Source organism: Petaurus breviceps, unplaced genomic scaffold (assembly GCF_028583685.1).
Source record: "Petaurus breviceps papuanus isolate PSGF00001 unplaced genomic scaffold, PetGlider_PUasm1.0 128, whole genome shotgun sequence".
In the NCBI taxonomy this organism is placed as follows: domain Eukaryota; kingdom Metazoa; phylum Chordata; class Mammalia; order Diprotodontia; family Petauridae; genus Petaurus; species Petaurus breviceps.
The window spans coordinates 11,585,693-11,611,574 of NW_027185664.1; the positions used below are offsets into that span (position 1 = coordinate 11,585,693).

The 25,882-nt window shown below is 37.1% G+C and overlaps 1 protein-coding gene across 1 annotated transcript in view; it reads right to left on the reverse strand.

The window, feature by feature from the left end:
- The window catches only part of DCC (DCC netrin 1 receptor), a 1,052,419-nt gene that overhangs the window by 28,333 nt on the left and 998,204 nt on the right, over positions 1 to 25,882 (reverse strand). The window contains exon 28 of the mRNA XM_069102085.1: positions 21,553 to 21,765. Within this exon, the coding sequence (XP_068958186.1) occupies positions 21,553 to 21,765 (213 nt within the window). The remainder of the gene's footprint in view (positions 1 to 21,552; positions 21,766 to 25,882) is intronic.

Below are 25,882 nucleotides of genomic sequence, written 5' to 3' on the forward strand. Positions count from 1 at the left end.
AAAAAAAAAAAAAAAAGAAAGGTGATGGCAACTCTTCCATCTTCCATTCTCCTACTTTCTTAAGTCCCTTTTGACAAATCCAACTAGGGATTACTTTCCCTATCTTCCTGTTCCTATCTTACTTGCAGGGCAGCTGAAGGTCAGTGGAACAGATCACAAATCCAACATGACTTGATCCATTATTAATGTATATTATGCAATTCCAATGAGCCTTCTCTGTTGTTCAGTAATCCTATTACCCTTCCTAGATTTACTCATCATCCAACTCTACCCAAACTTATCCTCTTTTTTCAAGTGACCTAATACCACCCTGCCCTCCCCACAAAGCAAAGGGCTTCAACTTACTCACTGGAAAAATCGAGGACAGCTCCCTCTACTTTCTAAGTCTACAATTCAAATCATCTCAGTATTGCCCCCCATTCCTTCTTTGCTCCAATCTCTGGTGAAGAGTTGGCCATTTTTCTTATAAATTTGAATATTTATACTTATACATTTTGATTTCATTCCTTTTCCATGTGGTCCAGGTGGGGGAAAAACTGTCAATGATTTTTTTCTTTCTCCCAAATTTTTACTTTGTCAAAATCCTCATCCTTCAAGGCCCTATGAAATATTATCTGATCCCCCATCCACTCAGCTAAACATGATCTCTTTCTCCTCTCAAAGTTTCTTGAAATGCTTTATCTGGATTTTTTTCTTTACCCTATGATACCCTACCTTGCACTATACTTATTTGTTCCATGGCATATCCTTCCTAACAGAATGTAAGTTTTAGGAACTGTTTTACTCTCTCTACATACACACACACACACACACATATATTTATGTATGTATGTGTATATACACACATGTACACACCCATATGCACATATAGTTTATATGTGTATATATGTGTGTGTTATATATACATACACACACACACATATATACACTTATATCCTTAAACCTAAATGAAATAGTTTGCCTTCTAATTCTGTGATGGGGGAAGGGAGGGAAAGAATTCAGAACTCTTAAAAAAAAAGAATGTTAAAATTGATTTTACCTGTAATTAGGGGAAAACATATTAAAATATATTTAAAGACACATATCCTTAGTGCCTAGAATAGTGTCAAGTAGTTACTTAATACATATTTATTGAATTGACTTGAGATGAATTAAGTTGAAAGCTCTTTGAAATATGTCATGTCAAAGCAAAATAAGGTATAGTTTCACTGCCTGTGCCATTTATTTGGCATCCTTGTAACATCAATCAATCAACATTTATTGAGTGCCAACTATTGAGAAGGTACCTCTTGTCACAGCGTCTATTTTTATTTAACTCCACTCAATTCCTACAAAAAAGTTTTTTGACTTTTTTTGTATCTATATGACCTACAAGCAAAAAAAAGGTCTAGGAAAGCAAGAATGGTTTCTTAGAAATCTGTTTTTTCCATGGTATTATATTCATAATATATCCTTAATAAATGTCTGAATGAATGGATGCTTGAATCTGTTCTGACTAGAAAAAAACAAAACAATATGTAATAAGTAAGTAGAATATGCATGTTACTGTGCTGGCACAATCATAAAGTAGAGGTATATTGAAGCCACTATGACAATCTTCAAGAAGTTGAAGGTCTGACTTAAGGGGAAAAAAAGACTCGATTTATTCTGTTTGTCAGAACAAGCAGAATTAGGAGGAATGAGGTTGTGGAGAAGAACATTTACATTTGATAACAGGGAAATTTCTTCATGATTAAAGCCTTTCAAAAGTATATTGAGAGGCTTCAGAGGTAGTGAACTTCTCTTCAGTAGATTTTCTTGTAAAGGTTCTATGACTAGTCATCAGGTATGTTGTAGATGATTTGGATTAGATGGCCACCAGGTTCCGTTCTATCTCCTGTATTCCATAATTCTATGATGGGAGAAGAGGATAATACCTAGTAGGTACTTAATAAACCCTTTTAAAAAAATTAATGTATCATTTTCTGTGAAGGTTTCATGCTAATGCTTTCAGTAGTGACTATCTCAGAATGGGTGCTTAATATTTTTAAAAGGTGAAAACATTCTCCACTGTTTTTCCAGTGTAAATCTGGCACTTTAAACAAAAATCCAATTTCTATTTTTTTTCTTTTGCTTTTTGGAGGGGAGAAGGTAGGGCAATTGGGGTTAAGTGACTTGCCCAAGGTCACACGGTTAGTTTATGTGTTAAATATCTGAGTCCAGATTTGAACTCAGGTCCTCCTGACTTCAAGGCCGGTGCTCTATTCACTGTGCCACCTAGCTGCCCCCAGTTTCTATTTTTCACAGGGTCTAGAGGTGAGGGGTTACTTTAACCATTGGTGTTTACATCATGACTGAGAAATTCAATAACTTTCTTGTTTTTCTTCAGTGGTTTCAGTTGTTCAACTCTTCATGATCCCAGTTGGAGTTTTCTTGGGAAAGATACTGGAATGATTTGACATTTCCTTCTCTAGTTTATTTTGCACATGAGGAAACTGAGGCAAATAGGGTTAAATGACTTGCCTAGCCTCACATAGCTAGTATGTGTGTGAGGCTAACTTTGGTATCATGAACATGAGTATTATTGATTCCAAGCCAGGTACTCTATCTGTTGTGCCACCTGGCTGTCCTAGTATATAACAGAATTGAAAACGGGATGATAATGGCCAATGTTAAGAATCAATACTATGTAGCAGTAATATCACTTGCCTAAGATTTAGGAGGCCTAGATATACGTTTCATCTCTGACAATATCTGTAAGATTACATTTAACTTATCTAGGACCTCACTACACTACTCTGAAATAACACAACTGAATTAGATTTTTTTTAGATGTCCTTCTAGCACTAAACTCCAGTAATGAGAGAATTGAGTTCATCTCCATGACTTCCCATATGGGCTTCCAGGATCTCTCTGGATTTTATGGGAGTATATTAATCCATCGAGAGAATGCTTATATCTTTGTGCATCCGCATTTATACTTGTAAATCCCAAAGAAAGCCCTGGCAAGTGAATGCTGCATTCATTAATTACATGAATTGAGCCCTGAAGAGCAGTTTTCCACGAAAATAATTTGTCATTCTCTTTGAAAATGACTAATTAGGAAGCAAAGTAGAAAGTAAGGAGTTTTTTTCTTTATCTCAGAGAAGCAAGAGGCAACAGTTTAACTTCAAAAAAGCAGAATGAAGCTACTATGTATTTAAGTTAATAGCTTATATTAAATACTATGCGAACTGAAACTTCTCTTTCTCCTTCCTCACTTCTGGGTATCATGTTGACCATGGGTTTCAGGGGAGTCTTTAGAAGAGCTCTTACAGCTGATGCACTAAGAAATGAATTGATGGAGCTATACAGCTAATTGAATGAATGGCATTTTGGCTCTAATGTTATTCTCCTTAGCAGGTCTCACTGAGGGAGAAGAAATTTTGAAGATGGGTCAGGTGTAGCATGAACTGTCTTGGTGTGAATTTACTGCTTTGAGTTTTATTTTCACAGTAGGGTTATTAAACATTTCATTTGCTCATTAGGTAAATAATATATGTCTGCCAGGTGCAGGCTCCTTCCAATACCTCACTGCAGAAGGCTCTCCCAGTAAAATCATTCTCTGTAAGCTGTATTAGACTTCACTGTACAACAAATTGAATAATCTCATTCAGAATACTTCAGGGCAATCCCCCAGGCTGTTGCTTGTTAGACATTCTCATATGGCCTCTGTTTGATTAAATACCTTTTCTTTTCACTCTTCTCTATTTGTACCCTCTCTGTTACTCTCATCACCTGGTAGTAAGGACAGACTAGAATGTTATGTTTTGGTAGAAATGGAGAGTCCTGGTGACACATAAGGAAATGGGTTGCATTTCCATTTTTGCCAATAACTTAAGTCACTCACAAAACCTTCATGTGCCTATTTTCCCATCAACTCAACTCAATTCAGCAAGCATTTGTTACTGAGACTTTATTAGGTGCTGTGGGAGATACAAACAAAACAATGACCACAATTTTACTTTAAGAAACTTAAAATCCTTTGGGAAAGTAGAGAAAAACACACATTAAACATTTCCTTAAAAGCTGCTCTTTCATAGTTGCATGAGGATAAATACCATCCCATCTCTTTCCTTTTCAATATTTCACTTCTGGAAATATTAACCTACCTTTCCTACTTCATTTCTTTGCCTTCCATCTTCTCTCCAATCCCACTTCAATATGGATTTTCCCCCTATCGTTCTTTCAGAACCGTATCCTAGAAGGTAATCAAAGCCTTCTTGGTTCTTGGCCTGTTCCAGGCATTTCTCAGACCTCATTCTTCATAAACTCTCTTCGGCATCTGACATTGTGCAATATTCTTGGTGTTCTTTCGTAATTCATTTAAATACACAGAACTAAAGGATTTCGAGTTGGAGGTCATGTAGTCCAATCTCCCATCCCAAGCAGGGATTCCTTTCTCTCTTCTATTGCCATCTGTGAACCTCTATAATTAGCTGTGCAAGGTGTTGTGCATCTTGATTTTCTTTTGAGGGAGCTCCCTAAGCATGTAATTTTGCCCTTCTCAAAATGAAAAAGCTGGATTGGCATGTACATTTTGCCAGAAAGTGTCTGTTTTATTTAGTTTGTCTATTTTCTGGGATATTGTGTCTTTGTAACATGGCTATAAATGATCACCTTAATACTGAAACTGCTGGGACAATCACTGATATCTAAAACATGATTTTAGGAAATGAGAAAAACCAAAGGGATCATCAACAGAAAATGAGTTAAAAGAATTTCAAAGAAAGATCTCTTCAAGTTCCTCTGAGATTGTGTTTGTAAGAATAAGTCTAACTTTGAACACACATCATTTATTGGAAAATGTCTCTTGAAATGAAGCATTGTTCTGACTGCTCCTATATCTAGGAGGTGATCACAAAAGTAGACAGTAGGGGATGGGGAAGATCTCCACAAGATGTGTGTGATTTATAAAGTTTACATTTTTGAAAGAGAGGGCCCTTTATATAATGTATTTATGTAAAAAAAGTAAAAAGACCAATTTCTAATCTAAGCGTAAACAAAGGCTCCACCTATAAAAGGAGAAGGGATCAGAAAAAGAGGAAGTACCCTTTCACTTTACCCTTCTTGTGGTAGATGTCCCTGGATTAGGAAGACAACAGAGAGGGATATTTTTTGGGATATGTGACCCTGTACTGCCATTTGCCTAGCAACAGAACGGAGGAAGATTAGAGAAATGGCAAGCATTTGAGGTCTTTAGGCATTTCTTATTACTGTGATGTTTTATTGCCAGCCCTGATGGCCTCCTTTTAGGTATTCATAGTTTGGGTAGTTTTGTGGATACCCTAAATTATTTCAATATCAGTGTTATTGTTGCAGGAAAGACATGCAGCACAAATAAAGTTTTGGGGCATAACCATGCTTGTTTTACTTTATTCCCATCTTTCTTCTGTGGCACAATAACATAGTGGACAGATAACTGGATTTGGAACCTCTAAAACCTGAGTTCAAATCTGACATCAGACACTTACTCTGTTACCCAAGTCATTTTACCTCTACCAGCCTCAATTTCTTCATTTGTAAAATGAAGATAATATTTGTACCTACCTCCCAGGGCTGTTATGAAGAGAAAATGAGATAAGCACTTTGCAAATGTTAATATGCTATGTAAAAGCTAGTTATACTATTTTTTGTAAGTGAAAGTCTTTTCTTTTGTGCCAGTGAGTCACCTTTCATATGCAAATTTTCGTTTAAAAATAACACACAAAATAACCTCCTTTAATTTCTCATTCTGCCTGATATCTGACATCATCAATTAGTGACAGTGAACTACAATCTATCTTAGCCTTCAGAGAAACCATATTCACAATTCACTAAATAAGGATAAATGGCATTGGGCTATTTTCTGTCCAGAAATAACGGGAAAATCTTGTAAAGACCCAGATTCTAGCCTTTTACAGTTGCAGGCACAATGTGGAATACTTACAATGCCATCATAACTCATATTTTTCCAAATATCTTATTAGCATGAAGTGGGCTGCTTTGCTGGTAACCATTTTCTATTTTGCATAAATATCATCATTTTCACTTGGTTTAATCAAAGTCAGATTCTTTTGTAGACTCAGAAAGTCCCTAATATAGCTCATGTTGTGGGAAATTGAATATGCAAGCCACTTGTTTTTTAAAACATCAATTAAGTTGGAACTCAATGCCTAAAAATAAGTGGACTTTCGTTTTCTATGGCCAATTTAAGAAAGACACAACTTGCAAGTAAACACACTAATATTAGGCATTAACTAAAAAAAAAAAAAACAAAATTCTAGAAGATTCCTGGGTCAGTAACAGGAGTAGACATCAAGTAGGTCATCACTGCCCTTCCCTGTTACAGGACACCCAGACCCCTACCCCGAACTTTCTGCCAACAATCCCTGATCATTTTCTTATACTGACCAGATGCTAACACCCCTCAACAAAACAAAAAAAATCAAACCCTGGATCCCTTGTCCACTCAAATCCCTGGGCTCATTCCCTCTTTCCTTATTATGATGAGTCACTCCCTTCTAGGCTCCTTGTTCTCTAGGGGAGATACCAGAATGTACGGTAAGTATTTCTAGACCTTGTCTTATGCAATACTTTTGCATCCTTACAACTTCCTGGCCTTTCCCTTCTTTTTTTCAGTTGAACCTGAATCGTCCTATATTTATTGTAGGTTATTATTTTCTTGAAAGCATATTATATTCCTTTTCTACTTGTATCTATGGGGCTTAGCAGAGTGGCCCATTGGTCAATATTTTTTCATTCATTCCTTCATCCATCCTATTCTTACCCATTTCCTACACTAACACAAATAGAACTATACAAATAATGATCTGAACGATAACCCTTAGGCACTGAGAGACTGAAGAAGGATGCTTATTGAATATGGACGCATTTTCTCAAAATACTTCTAAATATAAGCCATGAAAAAAAAGAGATGACTGAATTTTCTCTGCCTTTAAAATAACTTTCCTTGACTCAGTTATCCCTATTGGATACTCTCTAGCTGTAGTGAAGTGAAAAGAATAATGATTTTGAAGTCCGAAGATTTGTATTCTATTGATGACTCTGACCATAGCTGTGTAACCTCTGTTAAGTCACTGAAGCTCTTCTAGTTCATGTACAAAAAAGGCATAACAATACTTATGTCTAAGAGAGGAGAGAGGACTGGTCAGCCTCAGAGTGAGACCAACCAGCATTTAAGTCTTATTTGTGACATACACTGGTCATGTGACCCTGAACAAGTTAGTTGACCTAGTTAACCCTAAAATTCTCAGAAACTCTTGCTCATCTGCAGTGGCAGGAGAAATTTCCTTGGTGGAGAGCTCCCAACACCAATGAGTCAGTTTCACATCTCCCCCCTCTCAAAAAAAGATATGGGCCTGGAGTCAGGAATTATCTCCCCTAATTTAAATCCAGTTTCAGACGCTTAGTAGATGTGTGACACTGGGCAAGTCACTTAGCCCTGTTTACCCCAGTTTCCTCATTGGTAAAGTGATCTTGGAAAGGAAATGGAAGACTACTCCAATATCTTTCCCAAAAAAATCTCAAATGGGGTCATTAGGAGTCAGACAGGACTGAAAAAATGACCCAAAAACAAAAGGTTATTTATTATTGTCACTGGCTTGTGTCTCTTCTCCCATTAACTGCTGAATTTATAAAATGATTGGTAATTCTATATTCACACCCCTTTTCCTCACTATTTAATCCTTTTTTTTTCTTTTTTAAAGCAATTGGGGTTAAGTAACTTGCTCAAGGTTACACGGCCAGTTATTTCTGGGTGTGGTGCTGAGTATCTGAGCCCAGATTTGATCCAGGTCATCCCAACACTGGAGCCGGTGCTCTTACTCGCTGAGCCACCTGGCTGCCCTAAGCAATTGGGGTTAAGTGACTTGCTCAAGGTTACACGGCCAGGTGTTTCTGGGTGGGTGCTAAGTGTCTGAGCCCGGGATTCGATCTCCAGGTCTGGCTCAACACTGGAGCCGGTGCTCTTACTCGCTGTGCTACCTGGCCGCCCCACCACTATTTAATCTTTAACTCCCCAAGAGCTGTTTTCCTCACAGACTTTAATGAAACTAAACTCTTTAATAATTTTTTTTATTTTGGAGGGCAATTGGGGTTAAGTAACTTCCCCAAGGTCACATGGCTAGGTTTTTTTGTATGTGTATGTTAAGTGTCTGAGGCTGGATTGGAACTCAGATCCTCCTGACTCCAGGGCTGGCACTCCACTCACTGCGCCACCTAGCCGCCCTGAAACTAAACTCCTGAGGGTAACATGCTAGTGATGTCATTCCCAAGATGCTTTCTTTAGGTCCCCTTCATTATCTTCTGTTCCTGTCTCTCTCTGCTCTGGTATTCTAACATTTAGTTCTTTGCTCTTCCTAATAACTATTTTTACATTTCCCCCTTACACTGGAGTTCAGTAGTCAGAGCTGGGACAGCAGCTTGAGAGCATCTTCATTTAATTAGTAAATCTTCAAGCTGCTCAAACCTTTCCCTGGAAAACCAAGATCTATTTCTTTAAAATGAAATAAAAACAAAACAAAAAAACCCAAACCCAAAAATACACACACACACACACACACACACACACATACACACACAAAATCACAACAAAAAAACTACATAATTTCTCTATGGCAGAATGGATGTGTTGGCTCTGGAGACTGGAAGATCTGATTTCAAACCCTTTTTTCTTACTAGTGGTGTGACCATGTACCAACCTACTTATCTTCTCTGTACCTCAGTTTCTTCCTTATTAAAAAGTAGATAATAAAACCGACCTCCTCAGATTGCTGTAAGACTTAAAGGAGATAATGTGTATGAAATGCTTCATAAGATGGGAGCTAGAGGCACAAGAGCTCTGTTAAGTAGGGGGCTATTGGCTTCATTAATAACACTTAACATTTTTACTTTAAAGAATCTCCACATGTCATTAAATTTGATTCTATTATGTTCTTCTGAGGTAGGTTATTATCTTTGCCAAAGACCTGTACAAATGAAGGCACAGGGAACCTTTATAGAAAAATTAGTAATAAAAGTGGGACCAAAACCAGATCCCTTCATTTGTTGACCATTTTTATGCTGCCTCCCTGTCCTGTGGAGGTTTCTAAGGTTCCCCACAGTGCCACTCACTATTTGCCCCTACAACTAATCCCAAATATAGATGAGATTCTAGAATAGCCCAAGATCTCTTTGGGAGTGAAGACTCGATTCAGAGGAACAGAATTGAGTGATTTAGGGATATTCCTAGAGAGAGATGAAATTTGTATCTATGTCAACTATTGCCATTTTTACATAGATGAACTTTCAGGCAAAGATAATAAAATTCAAGATAGTCCATGTTTTTGGTCCCAATTACTTGATTAAATAACTTTTGTTAACATTGGTGTAAATAGAAAACTATTATGTCCTAGATTCTAAGTTGCATGTATTGTCAAGGTCTTATGACCTCTGTCAGTCTTCTGACACAAACATATCCTCAGGAGTCAGGGTAAGAGGTGGAGAAGGCCTGGATGAAGGCCTGGGGAGGCAATGAATATAGTGTTGAAAAGAGCATTGGATTTGGAACCAGAAGACCTGCTGAGTCTCAGCTGTGCTACTTACTATTTATTTGATGTTGGTTAAATTCCTTAAATTTTCTGTGCCTCAGTTTCCTGCCTACAAAGTGAAGAGGTTTGACATGGGTATTTCTAAAGCCCTTGTTCATGCTAAATTCTCTTATCTCCATGTTTCTTCAGGAATACATCTTTTGCTGACCTTTAAATGTTGATACCTCACAACCAGTTCTTAGAAATGTAATCTATGCCCAATATATCAAGAAACTTGTTAGTTTCTGACCCACAATGCCAATGAGAGGAATGCTCATAGAACAGGACAAACATACCTTAAGACAGACACCCTAGGGGTGGCCAGGTGGCTCAGCGAGTAAGAGCACCGGCTCCGGTGTCGGGATGACCTGGGGATCAAATCCGGGCTCAGACACTTGGCACCACACCCAGAAATAACTGGCCCTGTAACCTTGAGCAAGTTACTTAACCCCGATTGCTTAAAAAAATAAAAAAAAAGACACACCCAGCCCTCACAGTCATGTTGCCAATGAACTGCCTGTTTCCTCTGCTTTCTCTCCTCTAAGAATTATCACAATGTACTCAGGAAATACAAATACCAAGAACAAAAACCCTGTTCTGCCTTGTTTTGTGCTCCGGCTGCAAGGAATCTCATCAGAGGTGAGAGATATGGACTCTTTAGTCATTGACCATGACTGCTGCTTTAGTTTACCCACATGTCAGCTATATTATTTTCATTTTCCATCATTCTCTATTCTGGTTTAAAGTGAAGTAGTAAGCCATCACTATTAACTGAGAAAAAGAATCTCAAAAGAGTCAAAGGGAGGGAAAAATAAATGATTGCAATTAAAAATGCAGAGATAATTGAGACAAAAAGTTAAAAAGCATCCTAGGGCCTTTGTTTGATCGTAATTTAAGACTGAGGTTAACTGTCAAATTTTATGGATTAGACTATGGAGTTTAAAATTAGAGAGTCATGGTCTAGATGATCACGGAAACGGAAAATGTTTTTACTGATCTCCATAACTCAGTTGGCTAGGCAATGGCCCATGTTATATATGGAAAAAGCCTTTGGAAGGTAATTTGGAAATAATATTTGGAAGTATAGAGGTACCAAGGATCATATTTTTCCCTTTGCTGTGAATATGGAGCTGAACTCTAATCTTTTTTTTTTTTTTTTGACTCTCCCTTTGAGGCCAATTGGACTTGCATCTCATCATCTACACAAAAAAAGGAAAAAGAAAAAGAAATAAAGCCTGGTAGGAGTCCCTTTACTGCAAAGATAAAAACATGAGAAGCAATGCAAAGGTAAATAAAGTGAACTTGGAAATAAGAAAAAAACATACAATTCAATCCCAGGGACAAGATCAAAGTTAAAGCTGTGAAATCTACAAGGTGTTTAATATGTCACTTGCATTTCCTTTCAGGTTCCTGACAGCAAGATTAAAGCTATAAACCTTCAGAGCAAGTCTACATTTTCAAACTTCAGAAAGACACTTTTTCAAAAAGCTCATTCCCATGGGAAGAGTCATTGACATCTTTGTAAATAAGATGCTGATGGTTAAATTCTTGCTTCCTTCAGAACAATAGCTTTTCCAATGAGATATTTCTCAGTCATGGACTACTAATTTGTGGACCTCTCTGTAGGCATCCTTTGTCATCTCCTGTATCTCAAAGGGGTGCAAGTTGGAATGGGGGTGAAGAGCTCAAGATCAAAAAGAAAATAAAGAAACAAAAGAAAGAAACAAACAAAAAACTGCCTCAAATCTGATATTTGAAATGCTAACACATAATGGGGCACAAAATCTGGGCAAGGTATGATGTATCCTTCTGCCAAGGATGAGAAAGATAAATGCTAGTGGTATGATATTTCCCCTTTGGTTGTCTTTTTTCACAAGGACAAAGGGTTTCAACTCTCGTCCTCTTTTTAATGATAATCAAACAAGACAAATGTTCATAGATTTTATTGAAGCACAAAGCCAGAGGGAGACCTTGGGGATCATCCAGTCTGACCCTCTTTCATTTTCAATGAGGAAACTGAGGCTTAGAGAAGTTATCTAATCCATAGCAAGTTAACGATAGAGTCAGAATGGGACACGTCACCAAACTTCTAGCTCATGGTTCCTTTGTTTTTGTTTTTTCCATTACATCACAATTAATCTTCCTCCTCCTTGTAACCCAAACTTGGTACTCTGCCAAAGAGCTGAATACCCCACTGTATAAATACTGGCTTTTAGAAATAGATCACCTTCTAAGAACAGCCTGGCCTCATTCATAATTCATTATTGCATATAGCGTGAGATGCTGGTCCAAACTTAATTTCAAGGTACATGACCTGAATGTAAAAGGTCAGAGAGACAGAGGAGAGAGACAGAGAGAGGAGGAGGGGGGTAGAGAGAGACAGAGAGAAGGGGAAAGAGGGATGGAGAGAGAGAGACAGACAGACAGACAGACAGAGGGAGGCAGGGAGGGAAGAAATCCCTTTTATAACCATATCTAGAGAGATATTTATTACTAAAATAAGGTATAATGGTGATCATAAAAGAGGAGATGGAGAAATTAATATAAAATTGAAAAGCATTACACAATCAAAATACATGTAGTTATAATTAGAAAGAAAACAATTGGGAAAAATATTTACAGCAAATTTCTCTGATAAAACTCTAATGCCCAAGATAAATAATTGGTACAAAAATGTAAAGAATGAAAACCATTCCCAAATGGATATGACCAAAGGTTATAAACAAGCTGTTCTCAAATGAAATGTAAACTATCAACAACTTTTTAAAAATGTTACTGATTGCTAATAATAAAATAGATGTAAATTAAATCAATTCTGATGTTTGAGTTGTCATATAATCCAGGGCATATAGTTATTGATAATATATTTATATTTTGTAGAGGATAAAGTGCTGGACCTAGTATCAGGATGATTCATCTTCCTGATTATAAATCTGGCCTCAGACTCTTACTAGCTGTGTCACCCTGGGCAAATCACTTAACCTCATTTGACTCATCTGTAAAATGAGCTGAAGAAAGAAATGGCAAACCACTCTAGTATCTTTGCCAAGAAAACCCCAATGGGGTCATGAAGAGTCACACTACTGAAAAAAGACTGAACAAAACAACAAATTTTATTTGAGGACTGCCTATTCATATGCTTTGGTATGAACATCTGCTAGGAGTTTTTTTTTTTTCTCTCATATAATTATATAAGCTTTTTAAAAAATATATAGCTTGTCTATTAGGCCTTTATCAGGGAAATTTGCTGTAAAGATAGTTTCCCCTCTAATTTTTTGTTTCCTTTACATCTGTAATGGGAATGTAAATTTGAAGATCTTCCCTGCCCCTAGGCTAAAGTGCACCCGGAGCCTGGGGCTGAGAGGCTTGTTTTTCAGTAGATACATCTTGATTGGCCAGTGAGTCAATAAGGTTGTTACATTCTCTGAGCCAGGAGAAGGCTATATAAGCCCTGATGTGTAGCTTTGTTTTGGGGGCTCACTTTGAGAAGTGTTCTGTGATTTGATCTGGACTCTGGGAAGCTGTTGTCCAGATTCCCCCGGCTTTGAAAAACCCAGATGTTGATTTGGTATGGATGTAATGGTTGGACAGTTTGGAAATCTGTCTACTTGATCTGTTTCTGTCTTGATAATTCTGCCTGTATACTTTGAAGTTCAGGGTGCTGACCTTTTTCCCCTGAACTAGGTAAACGATACATATTTGACTGATTTAACCCATTTTGTTGCTTTCCCTTATCAAAGCAGATCCAAGAACCTGTGCTGGCAGCCACCCTGGGAACGCTGGGGTGCTTGCTGCTACAACATCTAAACTGATCTTTGAAGGAGATAAAGTAATTACATGCAGGAACTGGGAGTTAGTTTAACCAATAAGACAAGTAATTTGGAAATATGTCCCCAAAGTCACTCAACTGAGTCACTGACCCAGGAATGTTACAATTAGGAATATACTCTGGGGAAATAAAGGATAGAGGGAAAGGTCCAGGACATATACAGACACTTATATCAGCCCTCTTTGTTGTAGTACAGAACTCAAGGTGGGGGAGGGGGGATACTCATCAGTTGGGGAATATCTGGACCAATTGTGATTTATAAATACAATGGGATATTAATGTTCAATTAGCAACATAACAATCTCAGAGAAATATGGAAAGACTTATATGAGTAGATGCCAAGTGAACTGAAGAGAGACAAGAGAAACAATTTATGTGATGAACACAATAACAATGTGACAGAATTAACTTTGACAAGACTTTAGAACTCTGACCAAAGCACCAAGTAATCATGACTAAATATACTGATGATGCACATGTCACATATTTCTTGGCACAGAGGTGATGGACTAGAGATGCAGAATGAGGCATACATTCTCAGACATGGCCAATATGTTGATTAGTTTTGCTTGACTACATATAGTTGTTATAAGGGAGGGCTTCTATTTGAGGATGGGGTGTGTGTGAATAGTGGGTTAGTGGCTAAAATAGATCTTTTAAAAGAACATTAATATAACTTATTAAAATACACAAAAGAAAAAACATAGAATGGTATATAGATTTTGTAGTGTGTGTATATTTAAACATTCTTATAAAGCATTTATTTTGTTAAATATTTATATCACATGTTTATCGCATATTTGTATATATAACACTGTGGTTCATACAGGCTTATTTTCTTTTTTTCTTTTTTATTGAAGTGTTTTTGTTTGTTGATGATTAAGTTCAAAATTTTTCAAAGGAAATTTAAATATAAAAAGAAGCTAAGCTCCTAATTATAGTTTTCAAAAGTACAAGGCTTCAAAAGGGCTATTTGACTCCACACAGTTTAAAATTATTTCCTTACAAGATGAATCCTAGGATAAATAATGCATTTTTTCTAAGTAACTGTGAATTAGGGAAGGTTGCTTTCTTTCCTCTGTCCCCATCTCTAATGCCTATTGTTTTTCATCCCCCCTCCCTACCCCGTTTGGTCTTCTTCCTCTCTTAACTTTAGTAATCTGCCATAAAACATTAGGTTTAGAGACTTTTTGTCTTGTATTCTTTGTGAAAGACTTGAGAGGTTATGATTTATCTAATGTCACCCAGCTAGTAAGTGAAAGACTGAAATTAGAACACAGTTTCTCTCAACATTTAGGTCACTACTCTTTCCTAAATAATGTTTCTGATAGGGTGGCATAAAATCTTCCTTCCTTCCTTCCTTTCTTTTTTTCTCTTTCTTTCTCTCTCTCTCCTCCTCCTCTTCTTCATCTTTTTTCTTCTTTCCTCCTCCCCCTTCTTCTTCTTCGTCTTCTTCTCTTTCTTTCCCTTGCTCTCTCTCATCCTACTAAGTTATGAGATTCTGTAAACATATTTTCTTCTTCATTTGAATTTGCTAATTTTTTCCTTCTTTCATCAAACATTTATTCAGTGTACATATTCTATGCACTGCCCTATTCAAGGAATGATCATTTTGTATAGCTATATTCACCCATAATATAAATAAATTCTTTAAACTCTATAGTTTTAATTATATCAATTTGTTAATTAACCTCAATTTTATTTATGGCCCAACAAAGACTGTATTGGAAGATTTTTTTTCTTTTTTTAGTTTCAATTAGTCACACATTTCTAATTACAATCACAGCCTTTGGCCAAAACCAATAAAATTCTGACCTAATTATATACATTTATTCTTCCGTTTACTCCTCTTCCACCCTTGATTCCACTGAGATATAATCTCTATAACTCATTCTCTTCTATCCCTTTTCCCATTTAACTCACTGATAACTTCAAAGTTTGCCTATTATTTTTTTCTTGTAAATTTTCATCTTTTAACTATTCTCTGTGGTTGTATTAGAGTCCAAAGACTCAATGGTTATAACACCAATCTCTCCTTTTGACTAGAGGGCCAGACACTCTTACTTTCAAAATGCAAAGAACACTAGACATTCCCTCAAATAATTAGTGGGATCATTTGGTCCTCCTTCCTGTGAAAGGATTCTTTTAGGAGCACACAGGGGAATAAACATCTTCCCCAAGACTCCTTGTAAAGAATATATATTTAAAATAGTCCCAGTGAAAATGAGTCAAGTTCTTCCAGTCTCATATATTTCCATAGTGTATGTATCACTGGCAATAATTATCTATATGACTTTGGGCAAATATTCTCCCTATCTTGGGACTCTGCAAAATTGCCACTGGTGATGTGCCACAATACATCTCCCAACAAACATTTACTGAATTTTTCTTTTCTTTTTTTTTTTTTACCTTTTCCTCAAGGACTTCAACTTGGTAACTTACTGCATTTTACTAAAAGAATTTAAGATGGGAGTCAGCTTGGCATAATAGAAAGAGACATGGATTTGGAATAAGAGAGTGGATTTGGGTTCAGTTTCCAGATCTGGAATGGATTATCTCTGTGACATTGAGTCTATCCCTCATTGAAACTCAGATTCCTCCTCTGTAAAGTGAAGGGTTTGAACTAGATGATTTCCAAGATCTCTTTTAACTTTAAATCCTAAATCTTAAGCCATAAATGTAATTTTAATTTAAAACAAAATTCTAAGCTGGGTATATATGTCTCTAATCATAATTACCTAAGGGGAGTTTTGAGTTGCAGTGATTTATGCAAATTGGGTATCTGCATTAAATTCTGCTTTACTATGGAAGGGAGTGGGGAGTGATGGAGGTTGGGGGGGCCACAATGCTGTCTAATTGGGGGTGAGCTCTCCAGGATTGCAAGGGCAAGATAGGGAGATGCAATCTTAAAAACAAACAAGCCGCTATTAGGGAGGCAAGGAAGGTTCTAAATCAACACATGGGGTTACACATGAATGGCAATGGGCTGTAGTATAATGGATACAGACAATTTTCTATGATTGACTAGTGACAGATCTAATATAATCAAATGTGTGCAAGTGTTGCTGTTATTCACTTGGGCCAAGCAATGAGCACCTTTCCCCTCACCCCCACCCTTGCCTGTGACTGATTTGGGTAGAACAGAGTAGTCTTGTGTTACTCCCTGATGAAAATTGCTAATGGTTGCCTACAAGTGGCTGGGCAAAGGCACTCGGACTAATGTAATGTAGTAATTTATGGGCAGTTTTTTATGAAAGCATATTTACCGAAATGAGGCCTGCCAAAAAGATCAGGTTATAGGAGGAATACATGACTTCCCAACTAGCCATAAAACATAAATCAGAAGCTGTTGCTGTCCACTGTCAGCGAATGCCTCCCTCCCCACATGCTCACTCTTCAGACAAATTGGATCACAAACCACAATTTGTAGGGGGAAAAATCAAACTCAATTTCGCAGTACAATGAAGTGAGTCTGGGGCCTGTCATGTCCACTGACATATTGATCCTTGGAAGATTGAAAAGATGAGAATAGCCTGGGTTTTTATTTTTTTACATACATATATAAAAAAGGAATATATAAATGGAGGGAAATATAGCACTTAAGCACTTTACAAAGATGCGGGGACTTGAAGGGGCTCAAGTTATAAACCTGGACTACAATATAAAAGCCACTATTAAAAGGGTCACATTTTCTTTCTCCTCAGACTTACTGCCTCAGAAGACAAATGGCCTCCTAATCCAGGTTCATTTAAAGTGCAGCTGATCATTTCAACAGCTAAAAGGAATTTTCACTGGGGAAGGGGAAAAAAAATCCCGTTTCTTGGCCCTTTGTGGAATTTATGTCAGATCTATAATGCAATAAGCCCAACATTTCATCAAACATTTTCTCTTTAACCTGAAAGGGGACTAAGCCAAATCACTTATATGTCTGTGTCTGTGATTTGCAAAGTGAAGTGACTGCAGTCACAATGGAACACATAACGGAAAGATTGCCTGCTTCTTCTCGTCTTCAGATTAAGCATTAGAGGACAGGAACATTCTATCACGCAGTGCTGATGAAATTGTTAGAAGCTCCATAAAACATCTAAAAGTCAGTTAAGCTAAATACTCTAGCTCAGCAGGGGAGAGGATTAGGGAGAGGGAAGAGGAGAGAATAAGGGTAGGCTTTCAGGTAGGTTGAATGCCAGTCACAATGACAGCAAGATGATTTCCTAATTATTGCTGACCAGATCATAGCTGTTTGCCTTATGTACCACCAAGGCAGAGTACATGACACCATATACCTTTTACAAGAGGAGAAATCAAGTGCCTCAGAAAGTTTCACATTTGGAGTTTGTGGGGAGGGGGCTGGGAATTTCAGAGAGAGGAGGAACCTTAAAGATGTAATAAAGAAACCAGAGTGCCAATCTTGAAGTCAGAGAGATCACAGCTCTAGAGTGAGAAGGGTCATTATAAGTCATCTAATTCAAGCTCTTCATTGTACAGGTGGGGAAACTAAGCCCAAAGAGGTAAAGTAACCTGCCCTAGGCACACAGGGAGTTACCCTCAAAGGTACAATTTAACCCAGATCCTCAGACTTCAGAGATAATGTTCTTCCTAGTGTTTAACACTACCTCCATTTGGGTTCAGTTCCTGAATTCTTGCTCTACATGCATGCTAGCTGTGTGATTCTGGGTTAATCACTCAGTGTACCAAAAAACAGTCTAAGAAAATAAGTCATGTGAGTCTCAGATTTGTATCAGTGGAGATGCTATACTTATGAAATCACAGATTGAGACAAAAAAGAAGATTGGAACTTTGTTAAAGGTCAAACAGCTAGATAACCAAATGTCTTAAATATTTATCCTAACTTTTATGCCTTGAAAATAAAGGGAAAAAGATCCAATAAAAACTCATTTGACATATACTTTATAAACTAACTGCTTCATATTATTTTCTAAAGCAATGGCTTATGGCAAATAATGATAACTATATTTATAACTACATATTTCTCTATTGTTATATTAAAATTATTTATAGTATTTTAAATGTCTACTAGAGAATGACTCTACTTCATCAATCAATTTGACTAAAGTCATGATTTTCTTAGAACTGAAATTTGTTGAAAGCTTCAAGTATTTCATCTTCAAGGCTAGGAAGTCTGTGGTTAGTGTCATTGCTAATACATTTGTCAGTCTGCTAATTTTCTTTTCCCATGAGAATAAACAGCAGCCTTCCCTTAAAAGCATACTATTTACCATGTGTCAGAGACACACACAAGAAGATGCTATTTGGAAATCATGAAGTGAGACGTTATAAAATGAGCAGGAATCACATCGAAACAATGGAATTGGGGGTGAAGACAGAGAACAAGGGACATTTAATAATCCTGAGAGGAGAATCAAGGATGGAGTTAGACAGTGGAGAAAACAACTGAAGAGAGACGTTAAAAGAAATATAAAATACAATAGGAAACTCAAGTTAAAAAGAGAAGGTACTGAAAAAAAATTAGAAAAAGCAATTTTAATGATAATGATAATGATGATGGCTGACATGTGTACAGCAATTTGGGGTTTAAAAAGCACTTTACATACATTATCTCTTTTGATCCTTCTAACAACCCTGTGAGGTGAGTAAAGCAAAAATGTGACAAAGAACATATCAAACATACAAGACTGGAATGAAAGGAGAAAAATGGGAGGGGGGAGAAAAAAATGTCATTAAAGTCTATGGGGAAAAGAGTGAATAATATCTACAAGCCTTGTTTACATTTGTAGATTGGGATAGCAGTTCTTTAGGTAAAAAAAAAAAACACTCTTGGGAACAGCAGTTTTGACTATGTTTCCACAAAGTTAGCAAAATGTGGTAATCATAAATGTATGACTAATTACATATTTCTTTAATGTGAAGTCTAAGATGAAAATATTTTCAGCAAGCATGGTGATAGACTTTTCAATAGGAAGTTTGACATTACTAAAATTGAAGTAAGGAAGCCCAGAACCTAGCAACTACAGCTACTACTCTTATCTTTTCATTTTCTGTCCCCAATTGTACTATTAAATGATGAACAACAGGTATTCCTTCTTAAGCCATGAACCTTTTTGGTGACATTGTTAACAATTGCATTTGGGCTACCTATATTGTGTTCTAAGAACATTATATTCGATAACCAAAATCAAATCCCTTAAAAACCAACTGTCTTAGTTTTCCAGAATCCCATTACCATTGTTTATTTTCTGTTTTATCTGCACAAAATATTACCAAAATCAAGAATCATAGAATTTATGTTGGAAAGGACTTTGGAGGTCATTTTATCCAACTCATATCTTCCCTTTATAATGCCCATTCTGAGACCAGTCTTTCTTGAAACAGTACACTCCATGTTTGGATCACTCTAATTGTTTAAGAGGTTTTCCTGACACAAAACGTACAAGTGCTTCTTTTCAACTTCTGTACATTGTTAGTCTTTCTGCAGTCAAGCAAGAATATAAGCATATTTTCCCTAGAAAAATGAAAATAGATTTTTGTGTATGTAATTGAGTGTTATTAAATTAAGGAAACATGAATTTGGAAATTTGAAGCATGTTTTAAAATAATTTGGGCATTAAAACTTTCCAATGACAGATTGAATAGAGGAAAAAAACGTGATATTTTTTGGCTTTCCTTATTGGTTTATATTGCCTGACTAGATAGTTTTGGGATAGCAGCTTCCCCCAGTTTAAATGTCCGATAGTCCACTAATGTATCAGACAGGGGAGAAGTCATGAACTCTTAAGACTCCCTGGCAAACCTTTCCAGTGGAACACTGAAATACCAATTTTATCATCAACTTCACCTTTCCCAAATTAGTTCAGGGCCTCAGGAAAAAATGTCTCCATTCCAGAAAAAATAGGGCTTTTGAATATTTAAAAGGAATTGGGGATAAGGAAAGAGTACAAGAGACATTTAATAATCTTAAGGGAAGAATCAAGGATGGAGTTAGTGGGGAAAACAACTGATAAGATGATTCTTTCATTGGCATGGCAGGTTGTCCAGCTATAGTGTGTGTTGAGGTGCATGCTAGTGGTCTAGGGTCCTCTACTTGGCACAAATCCAGAAACAGTGTGAATCTCAGGCACTATAATCTATCATATCACATCTTCCTAAACTCCTCTCCACTTCTCCGTAAAGTTAGCACAGTATTTTCTATTAGAGACTGGAATCTCCAATTACTTCAAAAAGATTTGTTAAATACAGAGATGATTTCTAAAGAATATATCTTAGCCTAACATCTCCTATATGTATCAATTATACTACAGTTTGATGTCTCATACAAGCAGGGGAGTGACTGACAATACTGCAGGCACAGGTGTCAAGAAGGGGGAATTGCCACGACATAATTGTGTGGCAGAGGATTGGACAGACCAATACTACCACCCAGACATGTTATGGACTCATGTGACATTCACCGTATTTCTTGAGAACTAGCCCCATTTGATTCCCCGTGCATCTTTTATAGAAATTTACTTAAAAAGAGAAAGAAAAGAAGAAACAAATAAAACCTTCCTAAAAGTAATGAGGAAACTTACATATCAATTGCATAGTAATACCTGAAAGATGACAAAATATAAAACAAGAATAGGAATTAGGAAGACAGTTTTCACAAATTTAAGAAAAAATACATTATATATACAAATATATATATAAAATCTTTAGTTCCTCTATAATCACGTTATCTTGTCCCTGGGTTCCTCACTCTGGCATGATACCTTTTCTTTATGCCAACCCTCCTGCTAACCTCTCCAGATCCAACATCTGTCTGGATGCTGTGGGGTTGGGGAGTCTCTGGTGGGCATAAATTGAGAACATCTACCAACAAATAGATAGCCTGAAATATTAACTAAAAGACAGAATGTCAGTGGGCAGTTTTACAAGGGAATGAAATCCACTGCAACTACCAAAAAGATATTTAAAATCAACTCCACAAATATCAACTACAAATATGAGGAACTTGATCTATATCTGTCTATATCTATGTCTACATCTGTATCTATATAACACATCACATTCTCTCTTTTCTCTTTTACATGGGTAATAGCAGCGCTAATAGCAGGACCTCGAAGTGGGAAGACTGGTGATGCCTCTGCATGATTCAGTGTGTGCAAACATGGCACTTACCTGTCTGAGACAAAAGCGGTGTGTAAGGGACTTTTGGTTCTATTGCACTCATTGGTGGAGGTAGCAAGGGATTGGCAAAGCTTCGGAGAGGATGAGTGGGTCGAACACAGGCTGTGGGGATGGTCCGACTTGGAGCTTCCTCACTGCTGGGGTGCTCAGGCTGTGTCTGGGGCAACATGGGTGGCTGCTGGGGCGTTGGTCCTTCACTAACCGCTGTAAGGAAAACAGAAAAAAGAACATTATAAGGGAGACTTTAGAACAGTAACTAAGGGCAGCCAGGTTGATCTCAGGGTTCTGACAACAATTACTCTTCTTCAACACTTTTTGAAATAATCAAGATCTGTACTGAATTAGCAAGATCAGTTAAAAGAAAAAGCTAACAATCAGCAAAAGATTCCTTCCCTCTATCTTTTATGTCTGGGTGAACCACCCCCTATTCCATCCTCCCTACATCCCAGGGTGTCTGTCTTCTTCCTTCCACTGGGATCATCTTGCTGCCTTTGGAGTATTTTTGGTTCTCTTTTCCCTGAGCACATTTTAAAACTTTCCCTAAGAATGAAAAAAAAAGCTAGTCAGCTCTGGAATTTTTTTCCATTAATCCATCAGTGTAATGGGAATGTAAATTTTAAAGATCTTCCCTGACCCTAGGCTAAAGTGCACCTGGAGCCTGGGGTTGGAGGCTTGTTTTTCAGTAGATACTTCTTGATTAGCCAGTGAGTCAATAAGGTTGTTACATTCTCTGAGCCAGGAGAAGGCTATATAAGCTCTGATGTGTAGCTTTGTTTTGGGGCTCACTTTGAGAAATGTTCTGTGATTTGATCAGATGAAACTCTGGGAAGCCATTGTCCAGAGTCCCCCGGCTTTGAAACCCAGATGTTGATTTGGTATGGATGTAATGGTTGGACAGTTTGGAAATCTGTCTACTTGATCTGTTTCTGTCTTGATAATTCTGTCTGTATATTCGGGGCGTGGACCTCTTTCCCCTGAACTAGGTAAACGATACATATTTGACTGATGAAAGTAAGCTTGTTAACCCATTTTGAGTTGCTTTCCTTTAACAAAGCAGATCCAAGAACCTGTGCTGGCAGACACCCTGGGGAAGCTGGGGTGCTTGCTGCTACAACCAGTTAATCAACAAACACATATTAAGCCTTTATTGTGTGCAGGTCACTGTGATAAGAGCTGGGGATTACTCCCCTCAAAGAGCTCATATTCTAAATGGAGCCAGTTTTCTTCCCTTCAGAGCAGTGGTCCTTAATCTCACAGTCTTGAACTCGTTTTTTAGGGGAAAAAATTGATAACTGTCTTTGAGTATAAATTGGTTCCCCTTATGATCACAGATATTTTGTCTTATGCATTTAAAAAACATTTCTCAGAGAAGGGGTCCATGGCACACAAAGAAGGTTGAGAATACCTGCCTTAGAATGACAGCATGGGATTGAGTTCAACTTCTTTTTCACACCAAAAAAAAATCTTATTCTCCTGTTTTCTTTTTTCTTCCTCTCCTCCCCACCCTTATCCCCTGCAATACGAGTGGGTATTAATTGCAAAAACTTACAAATACCATGGTGCTAAGATCATTGTTTGAGGAAGGCCAGTAAGGCCAGTAAGATATATTTCGCCACTACTCTATATTGGCTGCACTGACTAGACCCTATAATCATGTGGTGAGGTGGTAGAAACATTGTTTCTTATATAACTAGAGGTATCAGTAAAATCCAGTGTACCAAACCTGGCTCCAGCTGCATGATTATTTCACCACCAATATGCCAATTTTTCTGTGATTTAAACATGCCATGTCAACTGTCAAACAAATCAGACTTAACCAATGCTCAAAGGTATCTCTAATAAAATGATACAAATAATAATCACTATCATTATCTTCTATATCAAAATATAGACATGGCTAGGTAAAACTTATTTGTAGCATGAATCTATCCAAGCAGGTTTCCTGTATGTAGAATTATGATTCTTCCCTCTTTGAAAGCAAACCTTATAATTTTTCAGCCAGATTACTATACTTGAGAAGGTTCTGCATAGTCACTTATAACAGTCCAAAGGAAGGGTGGAAAACTTTGTGGTGGGGAACCCTGGCTTTTCCTCAGCGAACAGCTACCTAAGACTAAAAGCTTCAAAAACATGCTAAGGGCATTTTCATTATGCTTTAACCTACGCAAGGAAAGAAAAAAATATGGGACCAATTTAAACTTAAATTAAAATAGCTACATAAGAAAAAGAAGCCAATTCAAAGTAAGTTAAGTACTTCTAATGATGTCTTGCCCAAGCTTATCATGACTGCTCTAAGTAGTAATCCTGTCCAAAGCAGTGGGGGAAGGAAATTTCTCAATTTTGAGTGACAAGGATAATTTCAAGATAATTATCCCACTCTGTAAGATAATTTCTAGCCAACTTCTCACTGGGAGGTCCTGAAAGAACAACCAAAGGGCAGAGAAGATGGACAAGAAGCCCAACCAAACTGGAGAGGGGGATGAGATCATAAAACATCAAACTAGGACACAGAAATGCAAGCATTGAATGGCAATCTCATAAAGTATTATTTTTGTGAAGAAGCATTTTCTTCAGGAAGAAAGGAAGGAAGGAAACAACGATCATATTAAGTTCCTACTATGTGTTAAGCACTGTGCTAAACACTTAAAAATATTATCTCATTTGATTCTCACAACAACCCTGAGAAGAAGGTGTTATCGTTACCCCCCTTTTATAGTGGAGGAAAGTGAGTCAGACAGAGAGTAAGTAGTTTGCCCAGGGTGTGCTAGTATGTGTCAGAGGCTGGATTTGAACTCAGGTCTTCCTTACTTCAGGTCACTATATCACTTTGTCACTTAACTGTGTCTGAGCTACTTCAAACTCATATGACCTTGGGCAAATCACTTGTGTTCTCTGAGCTTCAGTTTGTCGCCTGTGAAACAAGATGGCTGAACTAGATGAATGGTAACAGCCCTTTCAGTTCTCCATATAAGATCCTAAGTCCACACCAGTGCACTAGCAACCCTTTCATTCAAACATTCTATATCTCTCTGTTCCAGTAGTGGGGGAAGAAAATAAAGATAATTTACAGAAATAGGTCACAGTATAGTAAATAGGGGATCTATCGTATTTTGACTCCATAGATTTGAATCTGTCATTTAACCTCAGAAACTTAGGAGACTGATGAAGCTGGAGGAATAAGGCAAATGTGGGAACATAGAACATTTAAAAGAAAAAAAAATCATACCAAGTCCACTAAAAAATGCCCTCATAAAGAATGGCATATCCTCATATGCATCAGCAGAGAAAACAAACAATAGTAAAAAATAATTGGTCTGCATAAAATTAAAAATAAAAATAAAAATTGACCTGGATATAGAAAGAAATTAACCAAATTAAAATAATCAAATGCCTTATTTAATGGAGAATATAATTTATCCATTAAGGGGGTCTATGACATAGCAGATAGAGAGTCTGCCTTGGAGTCAGGAACACAGTTTTTTCACTAAGTTGAAGTCATGCCTCTGATATATAGTGTGACCTGAAGCAAGTCACTTAACATTTTAGTGCCCCAAGGTCACTAATTATGGAGAAGTTAAAAATCAGCATTACAGGAGGAAGTTTACAATGAGATGTTTTACACACTGATAAAATCACAGGTCAAGATAATAAAAATGAATAATAAATATCATGGCAAAATAACAACAACACAAAACCAGTAATAATCTCAAAACCATGCACATATTAATGCTCCCAGATCCTTGAGATTGAACAATACATGGTGTCAAAACAAGAGAATCAAATTGTCTGAGTCAAAGCAGCAGAATCAAATCACTGGAGCCAGCATAGACTGTAATTGCATGTTTAAGGCATATTTTCCCCTTTATAACTTAGGAAGCAGCAAAATTCTGGGTACATAAGGGAGGCTAAGGAACACATGGATAATGGAAAGTCCTATGGCTCCTTCCCACTTTACCCCTAGGTCCTACTATATTGTAAGGCATCCCCTCAAAACACCTAGCACATGGCTTGCATATTGGAGGCATTCAAATTTTCTTTTTTTTCCTTTCTGGAGGGAGGAAGGCAGGGCAATTGGGGTTAAGTGACTTGCCCAAGGTCACATGGCTAGTAAGTGTTAAGTGTCTGAGACCTGGATTTGAACTCAGGTTCTCCTGACTCCGGGGCCGGTGCTCTATTCACTGTGCCACCTAGCTGCACCTCAGATTTTTCTTGAGCCATGAATTTGTGAAAGGATAAAATTCCTCATTAAAAAAAAAATATATATATATTTATATATTATATTTTATATTATATTATATATTACATATATTATATTTTATAT